Below are 22,303 nucleotides of genomic sequence, written 5' to 3' on the forward strand. Positions count from 1 at the left end.
TATGTGCATACTGTATGTTTCAGTGTGACTGTGTTTGTTTGAGTCAGTGTGTTTAACTCACCCAGGACACACAGCGGTTTGCGGGCGAATTTGAGCCGTCCTCTCCAGCCCTTATATCGACAGCAGCAGCCGGCGGCCCATATCCTCAATGCAAACTCGCCTCCAAAAATAAAGATTGTAAATGTCTCCTACAGGTGAGAGAAACATTCAGTCATATTCCTCTCAACCATCAAATCTCACACACAAACACTGCATTGCTATGAACAGAAGGCGCACACTCACCAGAATCACCAGCCAGTGAGCCGAATCTTTCTCATGCTCTTTGAACGTTGTTAAAATTGACAGAATCAGGCATCCCAAAACAATCAGAAACCTAGAAATTCAGAAAACAGAGAGTGAGCTGAAACTTCATTCAGTGTGTGGATAGATAGATAGATAGATAGATAGATAGATAGATAGATAGATAGATAGATAGATAGATAGATAGATAGATAGATAGATAGATAGATAGATAGATAGATAGATAGATAGATAAAAAGAGCTGTGGGGGAAAAACTGGAATGAAGATCTTTTTAGTTGCTATGGATACCTCAGCTGAGTCATGATAAAATCTTTTTTTTTCTTCTATCTTGGAAAGACCTGCTACCTTTAGATATAAATGCTCATGGTATCATTTTACCAGCAGAGGGGGCTGGTGAATATACTGCACTGTATTGGGAGAAAGAGGGATGTACTGGATACATCCTCCCTTCTCACATACACTTGAACAAAAATCCTATTACTAGATGCTGAGCTGTAAAATTTAGCTTAAGTTTTACAACAGGTAATCAGAAACCTGGTGCTACTGTATACTGTGATGCTCATTCATTTTCCTTCCTGAATATCAAGCCAAAGATGCATGGTGTGCTCGCTTACCTGGATATTTAATTATGATAACTGAAAAGAAACTTTAAATTCTGTCATCATTTACTCACCCAGACATCTTTAGAAACCCATAATATGATTTGTATGCTCCACAAAAAAGACACCATAAAAGAAGCATAATAGAGTAAGAGTCAAGGAGACCGTTTTCAGCAAAAACCAAGTTGGCATGGAATAAAAATTCTTCCTATCTATGCGATAAATCGATGCTTATCTTATTATTCGCCTATGCATGTCTCTTTTAGCAAAAGGTTTTTTTTTTTTTTTTTTTTTTTTTTACTTCCAATGAAATTACATACTTATCTCTGGTAAAGTATGCAGTTCTGTAATGTTGAGTCCAACACTTTCTTAAAATCAACTTTAAGCTTACATTCAGATCAGCCTCCAACCAATAAATGTGTGCAATGATTTGTGTATGCAAGTGACTGTCCTCTGATGCCGTTTTCTGCAGTGTTGTTCTGTTATGTCTGGTAATCTAGCTGTACTGTGTGGCATCCAGCAGAGCACACACGCAGACTCACATATTTCCCTTTTCATCCTCACTCTATTCGTCAGTTGACCTGTTGGCAGTTTCTATGGTTTTGCATTTGTAGGTTATATCTGTGCTGTTTCCATGGTTACATAGATTCATCACACACACATATATACAGCCATACACACTGCTACATGCTCAGCATCTGGTCTCCAGTGAAAGCTTTTAGCATCAGCACACTAATAACCTATAATGGTGATACTGCTCTCTCTCTGTGTCGACTGAAGTGTGCAGGGTTTTCTTGAAGAGGGATGCTTCCCTCAAAAGGACAATGGAATGCCATGAACTGTTGCTCTAAAATATGATTATGTTCTTAATGAAAAGGGCTATTAAGAGATAAAACTACTCTACAACCTAGAATAAAGAGATGATTATGAAAAAATATGAATATATACAACTACCCTAGTCTTAAAATTGATCAAGTGAATGTGTTTGCGATAAATAACCGCACATATAAAGTGTTATCCACTCAATAAAAAGTTTTATTTTTATTATTATTAAAATAAAAAAAAAAAATATATATATATATATATATATATATATATATATATATATATATATATATATATAAAATAAATAATTTTAGCATAATTATTGTTAAACATTAAACCAAACTTTGACCATTAAAATTTCAAAGAGAATTTTTGGTGTGAGGTGAGCAATGGTGGTGTCTTATTTCATAATCAAGTCAGATGACTGAATTCCAGCAACAAGATACATGTATCATATGTGATCACCCAAGAGGCATCACTGATGTATAACCGTTGATAGTCATGTGCTGATGCATTCATTTGTCTGAGGTTACAAAGTTGAGAACATTTGCTGTGAGCTCAGTCATTTTTGCAGCTTGGTTTCAATGAAATATTCCCCAATTTAGAGAATCACAAAAAAACAAAACAAAACAAAACAAAACAGACATTACAAAACAAAACAAAACAAAACAAAACAAAACAAAACAAAACAAAACAAAACAAAACAAAACAAAACAAAACAGACAGAAAGAAGAAAAGCAAAGAAAACAAAGCAAAGCAAATCAAAAACAACAAAAAAAAACAAAGCAAAACAAACAACAACAAAAAACAAAACAAAACAAAACTGTGGAAAAACATTAAAACTTTTAAAACTTCCTCGCAAAAAACAAGATACATAAGACAACAAACACACAACAAAAATTGTTGATGCTTTTATTTGCCTGATAAAGTTGAGTTAAAGACGAGTCATTTGTGCAGCTTGGTTTCAGTAAAAGCTCTTTTTGGATTGACAGGAAGTTTTAAAAGTTCCAGTATGTTTCTACAGTATATTAGACTCTTATCCAACAACATCAAGGAAAATCTGATTGTTTGTAAAATGACCCACTCAGTGCTGTTTACAAAGAATTGTTAAAGATGTTTGTTGAATATAGAGGTTGGTGAGAGCAATCCACACCAATCAATAGTGATTCAGTTGATAAGTGGACACAGTAAAATCTGGGATCATTTTATACTCCACTGAATAAAGGTAACTATGCAATGTGCAGTTTTTAACTAAAAACCAATTAAGACCACCGTCATGCAGAGAAAAGGTATATTTTCTGAGAATGCATATTATTTATGGGATAAACATGATCAGTGCTTCTACTACTAATTAATCCACTACTGTTATACTTTACCATAGAGGCCCAGTTTTTTAAATATTAAAAAAAAAAAAAATATATATATATATATATATATATATACATATATAATTTTTTTTTTTTTGGTAATATATGAACATTAAGGGAACATTCCATTTTATTATTTTGTAAACATGGGAATGTTACGTAAATGTTCTCTGAACATTCTGAAACAAGTAGTAACGTTTAAAAAATGTTCCAACTAAAACGTTTCCGAAAAAAGTTCTATGAAAAAGACCAAATAACTTTCAGTTAACGTTCTTTTAACTTTACTGAAAGAAGGTTAGTTCACAACTTGCCAGAACATTAGCCGTTTCCGAGGGATATACTCTATTCTACAGTATTTTTCATTTCAGTCTCTTTTTGGGTCTAAAACATAAAGTTCAAGAGAACAGCAGAAGTGCAGGAAACATAAATTGTCAAAAACCCAAAATACTGTGCATGTCTTCGGAAGAGAGAGTCTGTCATGGAAGCTTCCCTGTGCCTGTGTTCTGTCTTGGTAATGCTGTGAGAGTAATGTGTGTGTGTGTACATGTGCATCTGTGAGAATGTGTGTGTGTAACCTGGCTGTTTGTCTAATCGATGTTGAGGGCATATTGGCTGTAATGGCAGCATCAATATATGAGGTGAGTCATAACAGGACACATCAACCTTTATAATAAAACACACATACACACACAGGTTCTGCTCCAGAGCATGCTGGATACTAGAGTGAATTATTATGTAGTACTTGTGAGGAAAAGAGAAGGAGCCAGAGAGAGAGAGAGACATGTAGCCCATTAAAGGTTATTAGTGAGGTGGATGTTAAAAGCCCAGTATTTCTCTGCTGATTTCAGGGAACAGTAGATTACAGCTCTCACCGGAGACCAGAGCACAAAGCAGCAAGCATGTGCAGACAAAAGCTTCAAAACCCCCAAAATTGGTTTCCAGGTCTATTTTGTTTGGCTCATTTTAAAATACTTATGCTGCAGGGTTATTAGTATTATTTAAAAAAAATGAAAATTTGTATTTTAGATATCTTAATGGTTAGAGTTTTTGAAACAAAATGTAATGTTGCACAAAAAGAAACATTTTAATTATTATTTTGTTCTTTGAAAAGTGATTATAGTGAACATACACTCATATCACCCCTGTGAAAAAGTAAATGCCATATTGGATGACAATAACTGCAACTAAACACCTCCACAAGTTTGTTCAGAGCTTTGCTTGTCTCTGCTGAGGAACTCATTCTTCTTTAAAAAAAACTCTCTTTTAACCCTGACAAACTAGGTCTTCAAGTGTGAACTGTTTTTTCACGTCCCCCTTCCTCTCTATAGAATTCAACTCAAAACTTTAACTAGGCCACTCTAAAACTTCATTTCCTTTCAGCCACTGAAATGACGATTTGAGTCCCGAACACCGACCTAAGCTCATGCTTGAGATGCCTGCTGTTGTTCTGGGATCTTTTGAGACTTCCTGGATCAGGAGCTGCCATGTTCTTGGAGAAATTTTTGTCCGGTCAACCACTTCTGGGAATATTCACCACTACTCTGTTCGCAGGTAATGGATTGCACTGCGGTTCAACAGAGGCCAAGAAATGGACTTTGTAACCCTTTCCAAACTAAAGTAGCTCAATGTTTCTTCAGTTGTTTCTTTAATTGCGGCATGTGAACATGTAAAAGCTTTGTAGTGAACACTCATCTCAAAAAAGGTTTGTCTATTTAAATTCAACATGACAGGCTGCAGTAAAGTCTGCCTGTTATAGTCTCCTAAATCTAACTGCCAAACAAGATTTTGTTCTTTCTTGATTTCAAGACCTATTCAGTTACTTTTTCTCAGGAGCAGTATCGGTGTTCTGTGAATTTTTCTAGTAAACAAATTAACTGCTGTAAAAACTGTCAGAAATTTAATGTGATGACATCCGCTGAGATTAAATTGGACAGTTGTGATGAAATAATATAAAATATTATATAAAATATATAATAGTATGTATAAAATAAATATTTAAAATATAAAATGTTTTATGTCAAAAATGCAATGCGACAATACAAAAACATCCATTATATAAATAATAAATAATATAAATAATTAAAATAAATAGTTATTTTAATATACTATTAAACATTAATATAAATAGTTAAAAAATAATATAATAATTTATATTATTAATATAATATATTTTTCTCTCTCTCTCTCTCTCTCTCTCTCTCTCTCTCTCTCTCTCTCTCTTTCTCTCTCACACACACACACACCATTTGTTCCATTTAGCTGGTATAATAAAAAGAAATATATAATAATATATAAAATAAATTAGTTTTATTTTATTTATTAGCAAATGCATGTAGATAGTACTGTTACAAAACAACATCAACAAAGGTACTTGTACTTTTTAATGCATTTACATATCACATCTTGCCTACGGCACCAGAATCACTAATGCACATACCAAACGCATAGACTTCCACATTTCCATGTGCATAAGGTGTCATGTACTTGTAAGCCAAACACACCGTCTTCCTACGTAGGCATAATCTGTTTGTTCACTTTTAGCTGTGGCTCTAATTTGGGACAGTTGCTGAGCAACAGAAGCTGTGGAGCACATCCCTGTGTCATGCATAGGAAACACACACTCTGACACTTACTCCCTTATTTTTGTTTGCTGTCGGTTGCACAGCAACTGCTTAAATTAGAAGTGTGTGTAAGTGTGTGTCTGTGCGGTGAGGAGGCTGAGTGGTGTAAATATGCTGGAAGTGTGTATGTTCATTGGCAGACAGTTGAGCAGCCCTCCTCCGCTGCACAAGGCGATGTTACCGTGGAAACATGTCACATGACTGTGTACTTGAGGAGGCAGTAAAGCGGCCATAACAAATAAAGAGAAAAAAAGACAGAGATATACTGAAATATGCTATTTTTTAAATCAAATTAAATCTTAAAAAATTTAATTTTTATTCTATAGAATACATTTGAGTGCTTCTGTTTGATTGGAGAAAACGCATTAACAAGAAGAGTTTTTAAAAGTGGACAGGACTGCCTTTTTCAAGAACCATCTAAAGACAAACTCTTCAGCGAACACTTGATTCACAACTATTAACACACTTTGCATGTTACTACTCAACTCTAAAACAATCCTAAATCCAAATAATAAAATGCAACTAACCATATAATGTGCACAGTTACCATCAGGCCAACATGGACAGGTTGCATGACTTGCTCTTTTCAAAACTAAGAACAAAAGTATTGCAGTTATAATAAAAATTGTTTGTGAGATGAATTATTGGCTACCAACAGCATTAAACAATCAATTTCCTATCCAGTCAATGTTGGAATAATTTTGCATAATATTCATGAACATAAATATAAATAACATTGGCCTGCATCAATATTTGCTGAATGAAAAATAATTATTACTTGTTTCTTACTCATTTTGGGGTGCCAATCACACAATAAATCATAAATAGATACAATTATTGTAGTATCCCCATCTCGTTCCATTGAACGAGATCCATTGACAGTAAGACTGACAAATAAAAAGTTCAAAAGTCTGAGAGCTTGTGGCACATTTGTACCAAGGGGGCGTTTTGCCCCACAGGGAGTTAAAATGCCCTCTAGCAATTTGCTTTATACATTTACAGCAAAATCAGAGTACAGGCTTTTTTAGCTTTAAATGAAAAAAAAAATATAATCAATAATTATGAAAAACAAAATAATAATGTATTTGAAAAATATAGTTAGTTGATGCTATCTGGCTAGCTAACTAGCTACCTGATGGTAACTTGATGTAATTTTTAAATATAAAGTCCAATTATTTTTGTTCATCCAACTAGTTAGAATACATTAGATAGAAAAACAAAGGATGTGATGTTAAGAACAGAGTAACTACAGTTATCAAGCCATGCCCCACACACTAGGTTTGAAACAAAAAATTATGTCATTCTGAAAATGTAATGATATTTTTCTTAGATAACATGTACTTCTTATCTACAGAGTGGCTTTATTAATCTCATATCATAAGGGGTGTTTTCCCCCACTCTACCCTACGTCTTCATTCTTATTTTTATTTTTTTTAAATATAATACATTCTTTTTTTTTTTTTTTTTACTCAGCATCATCAAATTAGGTAATATTAGGTTATTTTTGTCAAGGTGTAGGGCTGTATAATATTCAGAAACTTAATGAACTAATGTTTGATTTTAAAGATGTTTTTGCGCTTATCTTGCATAGCCACTAATGTCTAACATAGAATCCTGAACTGTGTGTCCTGAAGCAAAACTAGAATAAGATTAGAATATGATTTGGCAGAGCTTTTAGCTTAAATATATGGAAGAAACGAACAGATCTAATAAAGAGCTCCAAACAGGAAGGAAGCCCCTGATGGCCCTACATCAAGCTGCTCACTTCTGACCATACACTCTTAAAAATAAAGCTTCAAAAGGTTCTTTTGAATGTGATGTCATAGAAGAACCATTTTTGGTACCACAAAGAACCATTCAGTCAAAGGTTCTTTAAAGGACTTTCTCTTTCTTGCCTTTTTGTAATCTGAAGAACCTTCTTTCGCCACAAAGAAACTTTTGTCAAATAGAAAGGTTCTTCAGATGTTAAAGGTTCTTTATGGAACCATTTAGAAAAAAAGGTTCTTCTATGGCATCATGAAGCACCTTTATTTTTAAGAGTGTATTCACTTCTTCAACAGTACTTTTCAGCAACAAAACTTCTTAGAAAGGTGATGCCGCATAAAACTTGGAGCCAGAAAGCAGGATGACTCATGAGCGATCACCGCTGTGCTTTTGAGCAAGGCACCAGGGAGATTGTCCCTGTAATAAATGTTCCGTAAGCTGCTTTGATTAAAAAGGTCTGCTGAATGACCACTTCTTTCACATGTCAAGCAGCATTTCAGACTTATTGCAAGTCATTCTGTCAAATATGCAAAGATTTGGAGCTTGAGGGAATTGGACCTGGTTGCTTGTCCAGTACATTTGGGGACTCTTTTACCCAGACAGACCTGACTCAGGCAGATGTATGTCTGTGTGTGTGTGGCAGAGTGTGTGGCTCATGGCCTCATTAAACTCAGCAAGATCAATCAGTGGTAGATCATTTTATGCTTCCCTTTAAATGCTTCAAACGAATTCTGTATTCAGCAGGTTACATTCCCCTGTACAGAGAGTACCTACTTCTACTTCTGCTGTACTGATGTGTCTTTAGAAGTTTGCTTTCCACATTAATTAAAAGTTAACAGGTTTAGAAAATGTCAACATTTAAAGCACTGGTCTCAAACTTAATTCCTGGAGGGCCACAGCTCTGCACATTTTAGCTCCAACCCTAATCAAACACCTGATCCAACTAATCAAGGTCTGCAGTATCACTAGAAACTTCCAAGCAGGTGTGATTTGGACGTGGTTGGAGTTTAACACTGCAGAGGATTGAGTTTGAGTCCAGGAATTGAGTTTGAGACCACTGATTTAAAGGAACACTCAGGTTTGGAAGGGTGAGTAAATGAGGAGAGATATTTTGGGTGAAATATACCTTTAAGAATTGGTTCCCTGTAAATACATGATCTAGAATTTGAACTGAATTGGCCACAGCCAATTGGACAGCACTGTCTTTCACATATTTATATATTAATATATTATTGAAATACACTACTGAATTTCTTTGAATTTCATATCATTTTACTGTGGGTGCTGTACTACAAACAATATCCATTTAACCATTTTGCAACTAATATTAATAATACACTTATCATATTAGGCTAAAGATTTTATCAGCAAATCGCCGGTTAATTCTTGGCCTCTTTTATGGGAAATGTCTCACTAATTAAAACAGACTATAGACATAACATGACACAAGGACTGGAATATGTGAGTGGAGCAACACACAGAAAATGCACCTTGCTTCAGGCAACATTTACTCGACACTACTCACATATTATAGTGAGAATCTGTCTTCAGGAGAAAGCTTTGTTTACTTACAAACCAAATTACTTGTAAAAGCCACAATTCAATCTTACACCTAGTCTATTCAGTTGTTGCAAAGAATTATTGTTATACACACCTTTTTGTGGATTCTTGTCTCTTTTATTTATAGGTTCAGAAGAGAGAAGGACGTTAAATCATAGGAAGAAAGGGAGGGAACTCAAGCTGCCCAGATGAGCACCATGTCCCATGAGCTAACCACCTTCTCCAGCATCTTTAATTCAGTTTGACAAACTAGTTTGCTAAGCAAAAAGAAGAACATTATTTTACTGGCACATATCTAAACACACACACACACATACAGAGGGATTTCCCACTCTGACAGCACACCATTTTCATTCTCACTCAGTAACACAACAACCTGCCGTGATAAAATGATCTGTGAATTACAGAACCGCAGAGAGCGCACACACACAGCACGTGCACTCACACAAACATATTTACACCTACACATTGTGAGTGTGTGTGTGTGTGTTAAAGAAAGAGACAGAGTACAATGGCCTAGAGCTGTACATATATGACATAAATGGATTTTCTTTCACTTTGAGAAACAAATCCTTTAATCTTTTATCTGACTGCGAAGGTCACACTCACACACTTACACACACACTTGCCAAGGAGGCCAACTAGAGGTGAGGAATCACCATGTGGCCTCAGAATGCTGGGTAATGCAGTTTAGGGAGGAAGAGACTTTGCACCTTCTGCAAATGTGTGAGGTGATACTGCCGTTAGTGTTTCCAGTTTTATCCCACTGTAAAACTGCTGCTTATGCAAAAGGAAACTAAAGTAAATCACCTGTTGCAACTGTAAGAAAACTAATTAACAAATTTTTCTTTGAATTGAGCTAATTATCTGAAGCCAGAACCAGCTACAATAGCATAGAAATCCCAGCTAGCAGTTGAAATTAGTACTGCAGGCCAAATTCTAATTATTGGACAGAGCTGTTTCTCCTGTCTGCTCCTCCTCAGACTCCACGCTCATGCAGGTTAGAGCTGTAATCGGGCCTTAAAATTTAGGCCCTACAGGGCCCGGGCCTGACAGAATTCGGCCCGAGCCCCACAAGTACATTTTGATTGACAGTTTTTTAAAAGTCCGAACCTGTCTACAGCCGGACATTATTCAAATATGCGCACGCACACAGCTCTTTTGTCAAGAATGAGTCATTTATATATGTTATGACATAATTTATTCAAGCCTCCGTTTCACCTCCTCAGCATTCATTTTCGCATCTTTCTCACACTAATCGAAACGCATCACATGACCGATTATTTACCGCGCAAGCCGGAGTGCAAGCCCGAGCCCGTGTAAAATGATATAAATTAAGCCCCAACCCGTCGGGTTCCGTCAAAGATCTTCAGCTCTAATGCAGGTTGCCAGATTGAGGACACGCAACAGGAATGAGTGCAATTAACAATGGAAAGCGACGAGCCTTAAACTGTAAGTTGATAAGTTGATTTATCCACATTTTATGGCTCAGGTCACATAGCTATTTAGTTGGATGCCGAGGCTTTTTAGGTTGGGTATTAGAATCTGTGATCTCTGGCCCAATTCATTTGCTGGCTTCCATGGCTGCAATACGCTGTATTTTCCACTAACTGGCAACCCAGTGTGTCAAAATCATGTCGTGATATACAGCCAAGTATGGTGACCCATACTCAGAATTCGTAGTATGAGTTTAAGCAATGTATGGTGCAAACACACAGCAGTGAACACACACACACTGTGAACACACACCCGGAGCAGTGGGCAGCCATTTATGCTGCGGCGCCCGGGGAGCAGTTGGGGGTTCGGTGCCTTGCTCAAGGGCACCTCAGTCGTGGTATTGCCGGCCACTCTTGTGTTAATTTAGCATGTTTCCTAAATATCTGCAAACATATAGTATTTTTATGCTTTAGTACAGTCAAAAAAACATACTGCAGCATTAACTGTAGTAGTAAATTATGAGCAGCTTGAGAAGTTTCACTGTACAGTAATCTTAAAAAGTAGTTGGCTACACTTCAGGAAAAAGTATTTAGGGGGCAGCAAGATTTTTAACTCTTTCCATGCCACTGACAGAAATTTCTGTCATTTATGAGACAAAGCTTTCCCGCCACTGATGGAATAATCTGGCTTTCCATGTTTTGACTGTTATATGGTAGAAGGCGCTATTACACATATTCTGAAAGAGTATTAAATCCCTGGTGAAGCAGCAGCAGAAACAAGCGATTTCATACTGTGAGCAGATGCATATAGCCTACAAAATATTGTGATCAAGAATTAAACAGAATATAAATCAAAACTGACTGACGTTACCAAATGAAATGTCGACCCAAAAATTGGACCATGCAAGCTTTGGTTTTATTGATGGACTCAATCTACTCCATCTCTGTATTGATCATTGTTCTGAATCCGATCCAGGTGTAGTCTTTTACAAAAACACAATTTTTCAGCTTTTTGTTCAAAATGTTGCTTTGCCCACATCCAAGTGATGAAAAAAAAAGGATAGAACAAAATGTTTTTGTTTGTTTGTTCGTTTGTTTAAAAGCAGAGGCTCAGTTCTTTGTTTTGACATATTGCATGTTTAGATATTCATAAAACAAAGTATTCTGGGGGCAATGAAAATTTTGTGAAAATGATTAAAAATGCTGGTGGTGGCTGGCAACTTAAAAAAAAAAACGCTGGTGGGGAAAGAGGTAAAAACATAAATATCAGATACTTTTTTATAATTATAAACATAATAAAACTAGAAGAACAAGTTTGGTATTTGTATCTGGGTAAAATTGCCAAAGAATTGTATTTAATGGATTGTCTTGAAAACAAGTACGACACATTTCAACTTCAGGGTTTGTTTTAAAATGAATGTGAAGACTGTTCCTTTATACATACATTTGTTCTAATTATGGATATTGGCAGGATCAATGGAGAGAATGGATTAGGTGGGATCACCTCCATGTTGAATAAGATTGGACAGTTCTGTTTACTGTAGAAAGCTGTGAATCAACATTAATCAGCAGTGAAACTGGAAAGACACTGAGCTCCCCTCTGAACCAGTCAAAACCTCCCCCACATGTCCTCTTTATCTCTATGGGTTGAAGGTCACACAGTCATCACCACCAGGTGAGGACAAACACTATCCTAGATGTCCAGCTGACCTTCAGTTATCGTTGCATTGCAGCAACCACCCGCTACTAGACTGGTTTACTGCAACTCACTCCTCATTGGCCCTCTTGAATCCATCCAGCATGTTATTTTATTAGTCATTCAGCTGACACCTTCTTACCCAAAGCAACTTAACAATATATTTATGACAGGAACCGCCTGCCCAGAGCAACAATTGTGATGGAGGATCCCAGAAGCTCTTGACTTTATGAATCAATCCACATCAACCTTCAGATTACTAGCTCAGATCTTTAACCATTAAGCTGCTACCACCATCCCATTCGGAAACCCTGCAGCTTGTCTCATTCAACCTCCATAAATTCTCACGTTATGTATTTGCTGAGCTCCCTGTGTTAGTGTGATTTAGCTGCCAGTATCAAATTCCACTTAGAGTTTCTAGCCAAGAGTGCAGTCAGTGGCCTTGGCCCGTTACCCACAAGCTATGATCAGACCCTACAACAAGGTTTTGTCTTCATATATCCAGGGTAACATAAGAGTGTGGGTTCATTTAATCATCATGTAGTCTGTTTCAACCATTATTCATACATAACCTGACATTCATACAATTCCAAAACTCATTTAATGAAGCACATGGAAAGTTTAATTAAGCCAGTGACTCTTAACAACACTAACGTCACCGTCTTAATCTTCAGAGTAAATCAGCCTTATGCGTCAAGCTGACATCTTAATCTTCTGTGTGTTCAAGAAAAGTGGAATGTTCTTTCGTGAGATATAGATCAAGGAAATTCCGTACTCTGAGATATGCTTTACAATTCCCTGTTGTACGTTGGTGGTCATTAATCGATAGCCTAATTCAAAGTGAGAACTCAATGCTAAAAATCAGACACATCCTGTCAAATTTTAAAGAGCAAGAATAATGGACATATGAAAACCAAACCCTCTTTTTTTACTGAATTTAGAATTATTGCACCCCTACTTCATTACGCTCAGTCTGTTTGGTGCGCATGCGCACGGCGGCAATCTTTCTAAATGAAGTCTGTGAAGCTTAGCAGAGAATTGCAAAGCAGAGGGCTTATAAATTTCTGACATTCTAACATTTACAGACAGAGAGTATACCAGTGAAATGTAAATAATGCATTAAGGAAAATGGCACATCTCAAAGACATTAAACATCGCGAGTAGCGTCTCTGTCAGCGGCACACACAGCCTTCCTTTCAGAGCATCTGACGGGGAGAGCTGCTTTAAACTATACATAATGAAACTATAAACTATACTGTATCTTACGAGTTTTTAAAGCCCTTAATATAAAGCTAGTCACATGTTTATAACAAACTGGATAATGAATTTTCTCTGCAGCAGCTCAGTCTGTGTCCTCCACTTTATTTTTTAGACACGCTCGCCTCATATCAAACTACTGTACATCGATATAAACAGTATTGCCTCATACCGTATCACTTATAAAAAATATATCGATATATCATACAAACTCGATATACCGCCCAGCCCTACCCACCATTACTATATCAATCCATTGATGAGGCATTTACAAACCCTATCCTATTCTCTTTTATTCACTACATAACTACCCATAACATTTTGATTTTGACCTGTCAGAGACAACTTGGCTTTGGCAATTTCAGTTTAAAGATGCCAGACAGCGACATAAAAATTGTGCTGGTTGGATATAATTTTCTTATATCAGCTTATAGACCACAAGCACCCCATCGCTAATCATTAATTAGAATGTCATGGAAAAGTTCATTTATTTCAGTAATTCAACTCAAATTGTGAAACTCGTGTATAAAATAAATTCAATGCACACAGACTGAAGTAGTTTAAGCCTTTGGATCTTATAATTGTGATGATTTGGGCTGACATTTAACTAAAACCAACCAATTCACTATCTAAACAATTTAGAATATGGTGACATGCCAATCAGCTAATCAACTCAAAACACCTGCAAAGTTTTCCTGATCCTTCAAAATGGTCTCTCAGTTTGGTTCACTGGGCTACACAATCATGGGGAAGACTGCTGATCTGACAGTTGTCTAGAAGACAATCACTGACACCCTTCACAAGGAGGGTAAGCCACAAACATTCATTGCCAAAGAAGCTGGCTGTTCACAGAGTGCTGTATCCAAGCATGTTAACAGAAAGTTGAGTGGAAGGAAAAAGTGTGGAAGAAAAATATGAAAAATATCAAAATTACAATATTTAAAACTATATTTATGAAAGTTAATTCATTGTGTGTGTTTATAGTGTGTCCACACTTGTAGTTGTGTTCATACTTATATATAGTACCCAAAAATGAATATTTTGTCATTAATCACTTACCCCCTTGTCATTCTAATTGCGTAAAAGCTTAGTTCATCTTCGGAATACAAATTAAGATATTTTTGATGCATCCTGACAGCTCTCTGACCTTCCCATTGACAGCAATGTAATTAACAGGATCAACGTCCAGAAACCTAGCAAGGAGATCGATAAAAGAATCCATGGGACATCAGGGGATCAACCGTAATTTTTTTAAGCTACGAGAATACTTTTTTTATGCAAAGAAAACAAAAATAACAACTTTATTCAACAATTCGTCTCCTCCGCATCACCATAGCACCATTTTGGAGAGTATCCACTGAACACAAACAGCGTATGCTGTTCTGTGTCAGCTGCACCACTCTGGTGGTTTTCTACATTTATTTATGCTTTGATTTGAACAAAAATAACGTATCCGTGTGGTGCGGCTGACTCAAAACAGCATACGCTGTTTGCGCTACAGTGACACGGAGACAAACTGTAGAAATAGAATAGAAATAGAAATAGAAGTCATTATTTTTGTTTTCTTTGCGTACAAAAAGTATTCTTGTATATACACACACACACCCACATATATATATATCGTGATTATTTGCACACTTCATGAAATTAAGCATAGACCATTTATCTTGTTTCAAATGTTTTTGTCATAATTTGCTATATCCAGCAAAGTAAACCAAAAGATTAAAAATCTCAAAAATCTGTATTTTCTACAAGCTTTTTTTCAAGATAAATTTAGATGTATTTCCAAAAAGGACATTTAGAAACTCCAAAAGGACACCAAAGGAGCCCATATAAGCACATATAAAAGAAAAAAAAAAATCAGAAATTTATAGTATGTGTACAGTGCAACAGCAAAGAGCCTTTTTACATTTTATAGAAGTCAAGTTGCGATACTGAACAGGATCGCATGGAGATGCCAAAAAATAAAAAACTAAACTAAACCAACCACCTGCTGACTACATATATCTACTACTGTAGACAGATCCATTCGTTATCGTGAATGTGTGTGGAAACAACGTGAATGTACAGAAATGTGTGTGCTGTGCATAAAAACAATGTGCGATCAGTGCATCAAGAATACTCATACACGCATAACTATAACGGACTCACGTGTGCTTACTGTACGACTCCTGTACACCACCACAATCATCTTTACCTTGATTGCAGTCTTCATACATCAAAAATTTACTAGCAAGACTGGTAATCCAGTGGAGAAAACATAGTTTGCGTCTCACCTAGCCATATAGCAGTGGTATGTGTTGACAATTTCACTTTGTACTACACATGTGGGGGAGGTTTTGACTGGTTCAGAGGGGAGCTCAGTGTCTTTCCAGTTTCACTGCTGATTAATGTTGATTCACAGCTTTCTACAGTAAACAGAACTGTCTAATCTTATTCAGAGACAATCACTATGACAGAGCTCTGCAATCTCTGATGTAATCAGCCTGGTTACCTTTATATTAGCACTGTTTTGGAAAGATTGTTTAAATGCATTCGCTTACTGGATCATTGGACTGAAAACTTTCCAAGAGTTTAGCAGTTTAAAATTATTTGATCGCAATCAGAGAAGCAAAATTAGGTTAAAGGGTTAGAATAGAAATTGTGCTTTAGTAATTTTGCGTTAACTGCATTAAATTATTTTAATGTGTTAAGGATTGTAAAATTAATCGCATGCGTTAACGCGTTAATGATGACCAAATTTTAATATATATTGTGTATGTATAGGTACACACACACACACACACACACACACTATATATATATATATATATATATTTATATATATATATATACACACACACATATATATATATATATATATATATATATATATATATATATATATATATATATATATATATATAAAATATATATACAATTGACCGTACAACAAAGATGTTTACTGAAAATTGGTAGTCAGCTGTTGGAATCCTCCTCACACAATGGACAGACAAAATTGGACTGTGTACTTGTTGGACATTATCTCGATGGAACTGTCAACTTCTCGTATACATGGATCTAATGTGAAAACTGTGAATTTATGGCATTCAGCTTTTAATGTTGTGTCAGCTTTTCTAAAATCTTTGTAAAAAAATATTTTATTGTTATTATTATTATTTATTTTTTTAGTCTACCAGGGTTGGGGTGGGTTCTAAATGTGCACAGTTGCTATTTGTTTTTATATTACTATTTCCAGAAGAAAATTCAATAAACATTTGCTAACAATATGTGTGTATATATATATATATATATATATATATATATATATATATATATATATATATATATATATATATATATATATATATATATATATATATATATATATATATATATATATATATATATATATATATATATATATACCATATGTAATCTTTAAATGAATTTTGCACTATTTTTGTTTTCTTTTATTATTGTTGAGATTTTTTTATTCTGCTCCACAGAGACTATACTAGCAATGCTTGTATTAACAAAAGCATCAATTAAACCGCAACAATAAGGGAAGTCCCACCCTATGTTTAACAACTTAATTTAAGCCTTCCTCTAGATACATTGCTATAGTATGGTGGAGGCAAGCTGAATTATTAACTGCAAATTGCTCCCAAATACACACATCCAGACACACAAACCACACACACATGCCACAACCCTTTTCAGCACCCAGAGAGATTTTTTAATCAATTATTCACATTAATATGTTGTGGACTAACCTCACATGATACAAAGGGCCTGGTTAAAAGCCCTGATACAGTCTGAGAAACCACACACACTGGGGAAAAGCTGTGCTGAGTTGCAGATACTGTATGATCCACATCCTGCATGAGGTATTAAGCGCAATGGACAGAAAATGGGCCATGAATAATGTGTGCTTGTGTGTGTAGACTACAGAGGTTTAGTGTCAAGCTTGGGGTTTCATCTGCACTCTAATGCCTGACAAAGAACAATTTCCAGTTATACAGCATTAACATGTATTCTTGCCTTTTTAAGACAAGAGTCACTTATGTGTTGTCTGTGCTAGGGCTAAACGATTAATTGCATTTGCGATAATATCACGATATCAAAAAACGTGATTTTTCAACTGCAGAGGCTGCGATTACACTCGGTCACATGACACGCAAGACTAAAGGTAGTGGTCGACCGATATTGGTTTTTTGACAGCCGATGCCGATATCTTGGAAAGCAGGGTGGCCGATGGCCGATATAAAGCCTTTATACTTTTTTTTTTTTAATTAATACTTAAGAAATTTGAAATCATTTGAAAATGGATTCAAAGATAAATTTGTAAAATAAACATACTTATACTTAGATGACAAAGTATTTTCCACAAATAAATAACATTTTAATTAAAATATAATGTAACAAAGGAAGTAAACTGTAACCAACAGAGCACTGGGAATCATATTTATTTTTTTCAAATAAAGCCAAGGTAACACTCATTTTACATACTGCACACAGTGAAAATGACATGTATATGACAGTGGGCAAATGCATAAAGCACAGCATAATTTGAAATCACAAATTTAATGTTTAAAGCATTAAATTTGCACGGACCGAAAGTTATGCAGAGAACACGCGATCATGCAGGTCACATGCACACTTCACAAGATCACACAACTGGATTTGACTAAGTTTGCAAGGTTTGTGAAATTAAATTTTCATTAGCCAATCAAAGATTTTTTTTAATTATGTAAATTATGCATATTTGCTAAATGCTGATGGCAAACAAAAAAGTATTATAATGTTTGCCTTTCTATTAGTAATAAAATAAAAGCAATCGTTATTATACTTTTTGTATACATTTAATTCCTTTGTTTAACAGTTCTATCGAATTATTAGACATACTTCCATTCGTATTACACAGAACTGTTAACGATGATGGCGAACAAGAGGGAGAACATAAGCACTAAGCACCGCCATATTTGTAAAATGCTAAATATCAGCCGATATATCGGTCATGGCAATATATCAGTCAACCACTAAGAAAAGGTGTGTTTGACTTGAAGATCAATCAGTGTATGACATAAAAGTACGCCGAGAGAAAGCATAAGGAGACGTCCGCTCTCTTATAGCTCTCGCAGAACTTTGATGACATACACTGATCGGTCCAATCAGTGCTGCTTCAAGTCGAACACATCTAAGCAGTTTTCAGAGGAAGCATCAAGTTGACACGCTACAGTGTTGCCAAGTCCGAGGTTTGGGGAACCCTCCAAAAAACATGTATTTTATCCCTTGGAATGTGATTTTTACTGGTGGACTCCCCTCGAAACATGATAAGGCTAGTTTTGAGTAGCAATTGGGCGGGTTTTGTTGTGAAAACCTGGCAACCCTGGCACACTATACGCAGAAATGTTTGTAAGCATATATAATATGAACATTCTTTAAAATGCACATTGAGATTACTCAAGCAGTAACAGTGTTACGGTGCATTTAAAGATTATATATATATATATATATATATATATATATATATATATTCTTATTTATTTAAAGTCTGTCTAAAGTTAACAAACAGTGTTTAAAAAGTGCAGTCCACATGTTTACATATGTTTATTTCAGTGACTTTGAATTACCTAAAGTAGTTTGGTAAAGGAACAGATTTGTTTTTATATTTCTGCAATCTACTTTAGTTTGTGTGATTTGTTACTGACTTTCATCTTAATGTTTACACCAGGCTTATTTGTCAGTGCTTTATTTTGTCATAATTATTACATGCTTACAAGGTTGGAAGTTCAACAAATCTTTGAAGTCAATATTGTGATTGTATTTGTTTAATATAATTGTTTTTTTTTTGTTTTTTTGTATAAATTTATTTCATCGTAACATATAGGCCTGGTCTACAGAAAATAACATTTATGTTTAATCTATCTAATATTGTGTTGGTCATACTATACAATGATTTATAGCTTGTCTTTGTTGAATAATACAGAACATAGAGAGTTTTAAAAAATAATTGCATATTAGGTAGCAATTGCAATATTGGTAAAAAAAAAAAAATTGCAATTAGATTATTTTCCAAAATCGTTCAGCCTTAGTCTGTGCTGTATAATCGCTCCACCAGTACTCATATCAGGACCACGGACAGCTCCACAGACCGGAGGCACTTTGTCAAGGCTGGACCTCTTTACTTCAGTGTAGCACACAGCGTTCTCATCTCAACGCCACAACGATCACAGGCAGTATCTCTGGCTCTACAGTGAGCGTATGGCACTGTTACATGACCACAAACGGCTGCTAGACAGCTATAAGTGCTTTGATTTCTGGTCACTCAGCTCTGGCAGTAGCAGCTGGAGGTCGTGCTCTGTTTCAGCACCATGGAGAGCTCCGGCACAAATTAGAACACATTATACACTTAAAAGTTCTCAATGCAAAACCACAAAACTCAGAACAACTGCATTCCTGCTCTTTAAAAGGCATCTATCATTATGTACAAAGTCAAACAACTGTAAATATACATAACCTTCATAGAAGAGAACCTCAATATTTATATTGGTTTTCAATCAGAATAGATTTTTCCAATGGTTTACTTTTAGACTTTGACATTTAATCTTGACTATTTGGTTACTTGTTTGTATACAGCAATTCCATCCAGTAAACACAAATGGGATTTCCATATCTTTGCATTTCATTTCCTCTCATTCACTTATCAGTTATTATTAATCTTATGGAGCTTTATGAGGCTGCATTCACTGTAAAGCTTCCGCTGGAACAATTAAAGTAGCTGTGCAAATAAATTGGATTGAACTGAATTGTTGTAATGTATCATTAACTGGGCTGTTCTCTCTATGTGTGGGCGCTTCTGGGTGTGAAATGCAGCTGGGTTCACTTACACAAACGCGTGGTAGAGCAGCGCCCATCCTCGTGGTCTCTCGAGCGCGTCGTAGATGAGGTTCTGAATCCGTCGCTTCCTGATATTATTCCTCTTCACGGGACGTGTGTAGCCCAGGGGCGTCTTAGCGAGCAGACCGATGTTCTGCGAGCCCCGTTTGAAGTCCGGTTCCCTGCCCGAACCGACGAGCAGCAGCGCGCCGTCCCGTTCCTGCCCCGCGCACTGCTCCACGTCTGCGGCCAGCGCGGTCTTCCGCTCGCGTGAGTCCTCGGCACCGTTAGTGGCATTTCTGGACCTGATTCCCATGTTCACTGCTCTCGAGCCTCGGCGCCGCGCGTGTGGAAGTCCGGGATGGGGCGCATGCCATGATCCGGACAGGGAAAGCCCGAGCTCCTCAGTGGTCGTGGGTCATTTAAGGACCTCGTTCAGGAAGGGAGGCGCGAGGATGGGCTGTGGATTGAAAAAAGCATTCAAATCTGTCAAAAGCACGCGCGCTCTCATACATGACGCTCGGTTGCCGGAACGGTTTTCGAATGTGCATCCCGATATGAACGTATCAGCATAAAAACAGAGTTTTATGCACTACCATTCACCAACGCAACACCACGACCGAATGTACAGCGTGAAACAAACAGGTATTCCGAATCACGAGTCGGTTCTTTTAAGTGAATCTAAAAAAATACAGCGCGACGCTGTGATCCGATTCCTGAACGAATGACTCTTATGAGCCGATTCTTAAAGAATCAAAGAAATACTTAAATACTTAAATTACTTTTGACACGTCGGATTGGAAATTAAACAACAACCGTTCATGTGTTATATTGTAGGCTACTTATTGTACGCATATGGCACACGTAATTAAATATGCTCAAAATGATTTATGTAATCGATGATATTTTGTTTTAGAAATTAGTAGCCTAATTAATGCATCAGTTATGTTACCATTTTATTTTTGTTTAGTACTTTATATAGTAGCCTATACAACGACATAAAAGTCTGTAAAAAGTCATTAAAAAGCCGGTGTTATGTTCATTAATTTTTTTCAGGAATTGTTATATAATGTTCTATCAAAATCTACAATGATTTCATCATTTGAGACTGCTGAAGGCATTATGCAGTAAGATTTCACTCTTTCCTGGTGTCTTCCGCGAAAATAGGCTACTAATGGAACCGCAAACGAGTCGAAATCAAAACGCGAATCGTTGAATTCATTACGATTCCCATATCTAATCGCAAACGCCTGGTTAAATGGAAAAATGTGTGGTTAAATGTCAATGGGCTCAAGAGCGCTGACAAAGAGCATCTGGTTCATATGTAACAACGCCGTGCAACAATTGCATCGCCTGAGCACCACACACGATGTCTGAAAGCATAAAAATAACGGCGGTACTGCTGTCAGCTGTACACACACAAACGCACACGGAGCTGCCTTACCGTGTTCTCCGCGCGACCGCATGATTGCTGATTCGAATTGTTCTCGTGCTGCCGTTGCTCGTTGAGATGAGGGAGGAGGCTCAGACGGTGCTTCAGACACAGGCGCGAGACAGAAAGCTTGTGGGCACGTGACACACTACTGACATAGCATCTCTGCGACCCAAAACCACCAGGAGGCTGCTGGAGATGCTTTCACATGAATCACAAGGTGGAAGATAGCACACCCGAATTCATCCAGGGTGGATTGCTGGTAATCCTAACCTAAACAGATTCACAATGTGCACATCAAAGATTACACTTGTGTTTCTACAACAGTGGTTTTCAGTCCTGGTCCTGAAGAAGAATTGCATGTTTTGGATGTCTCTCTAATATGACACACCCAGTTCAGGTCTTGGATGATCTACAAATGAGTAGATGACATAATTTAGGTGTGTTATATAAGTGATAATATGCATTAGTCTGTGCTATATATTATGCAAGAAGCAGAAGGTCAAATGGGTGTCCAAATATATGCATTATTTATAAAACAGTAGGCAAACAATACCCCGATGATCTACTGCATCCGCAGAGAT

At 36.4% G+C, this 22,303-nt stretch overlaps 1 protein-coding gene across 2 annotated transcripts in view; it reads right to left on the reverse strand.

Annotated features, from left to right (window-relative positions):
* kcnq3 (potassium voltage-gated channel, KQT-like subfamily, member 3) overlaps positions 1 to 21,980 on the reverse strand; it is a 34,400-nt gene extending 12,420 nt beyond the window's left edge. Inside the window, exons 1-4 of one of the 2 annotated variants that reach the window (XM_042718800.1) lie at positions 21,732 to 21,980; positions 20,299 to 20,747; positions 283 to 373; positions 62 to 188 (exon numbers count right to left, since the gene is read on the reverse strand). In XM_042718800.1, coding sequence (XP_042574734.1) covers positions 62 to 188; positions 283 to 373; positions 20,299 to 20,603 — 523 coding nt within the window. In that variant the 5' untranslated portion in view covers positions 20,604 to 20,747; positions 21,732 to 21,980. Of the gene's footprint in view, positions 1 to 61; positions 189 to 282; positions 374 to 20,298; positions 21,040 to 21,731 lie in introns of those variants that run through there. The other variant, XM_042718801.1, reaches the window with a different exon arrangement.
* Between the last annotated feature and the right edge of the window lie 323 nt (positions 21,981 to 22,303).

Source organism: Cyprinus carpio, chromosome B2, assembly GCF_018340385.1.
Source record: "Cyprinus carpio isolate SPL01 chromosome B2, ASM1834038v1, whole genome shotgun sequence".
Lineage (NCBI taxonomy): Eukaryota > Metazoa > Chordata > Actinopteri > Cypriniformes > Cyprinidae > Cyprinus > Cyprinus carpio.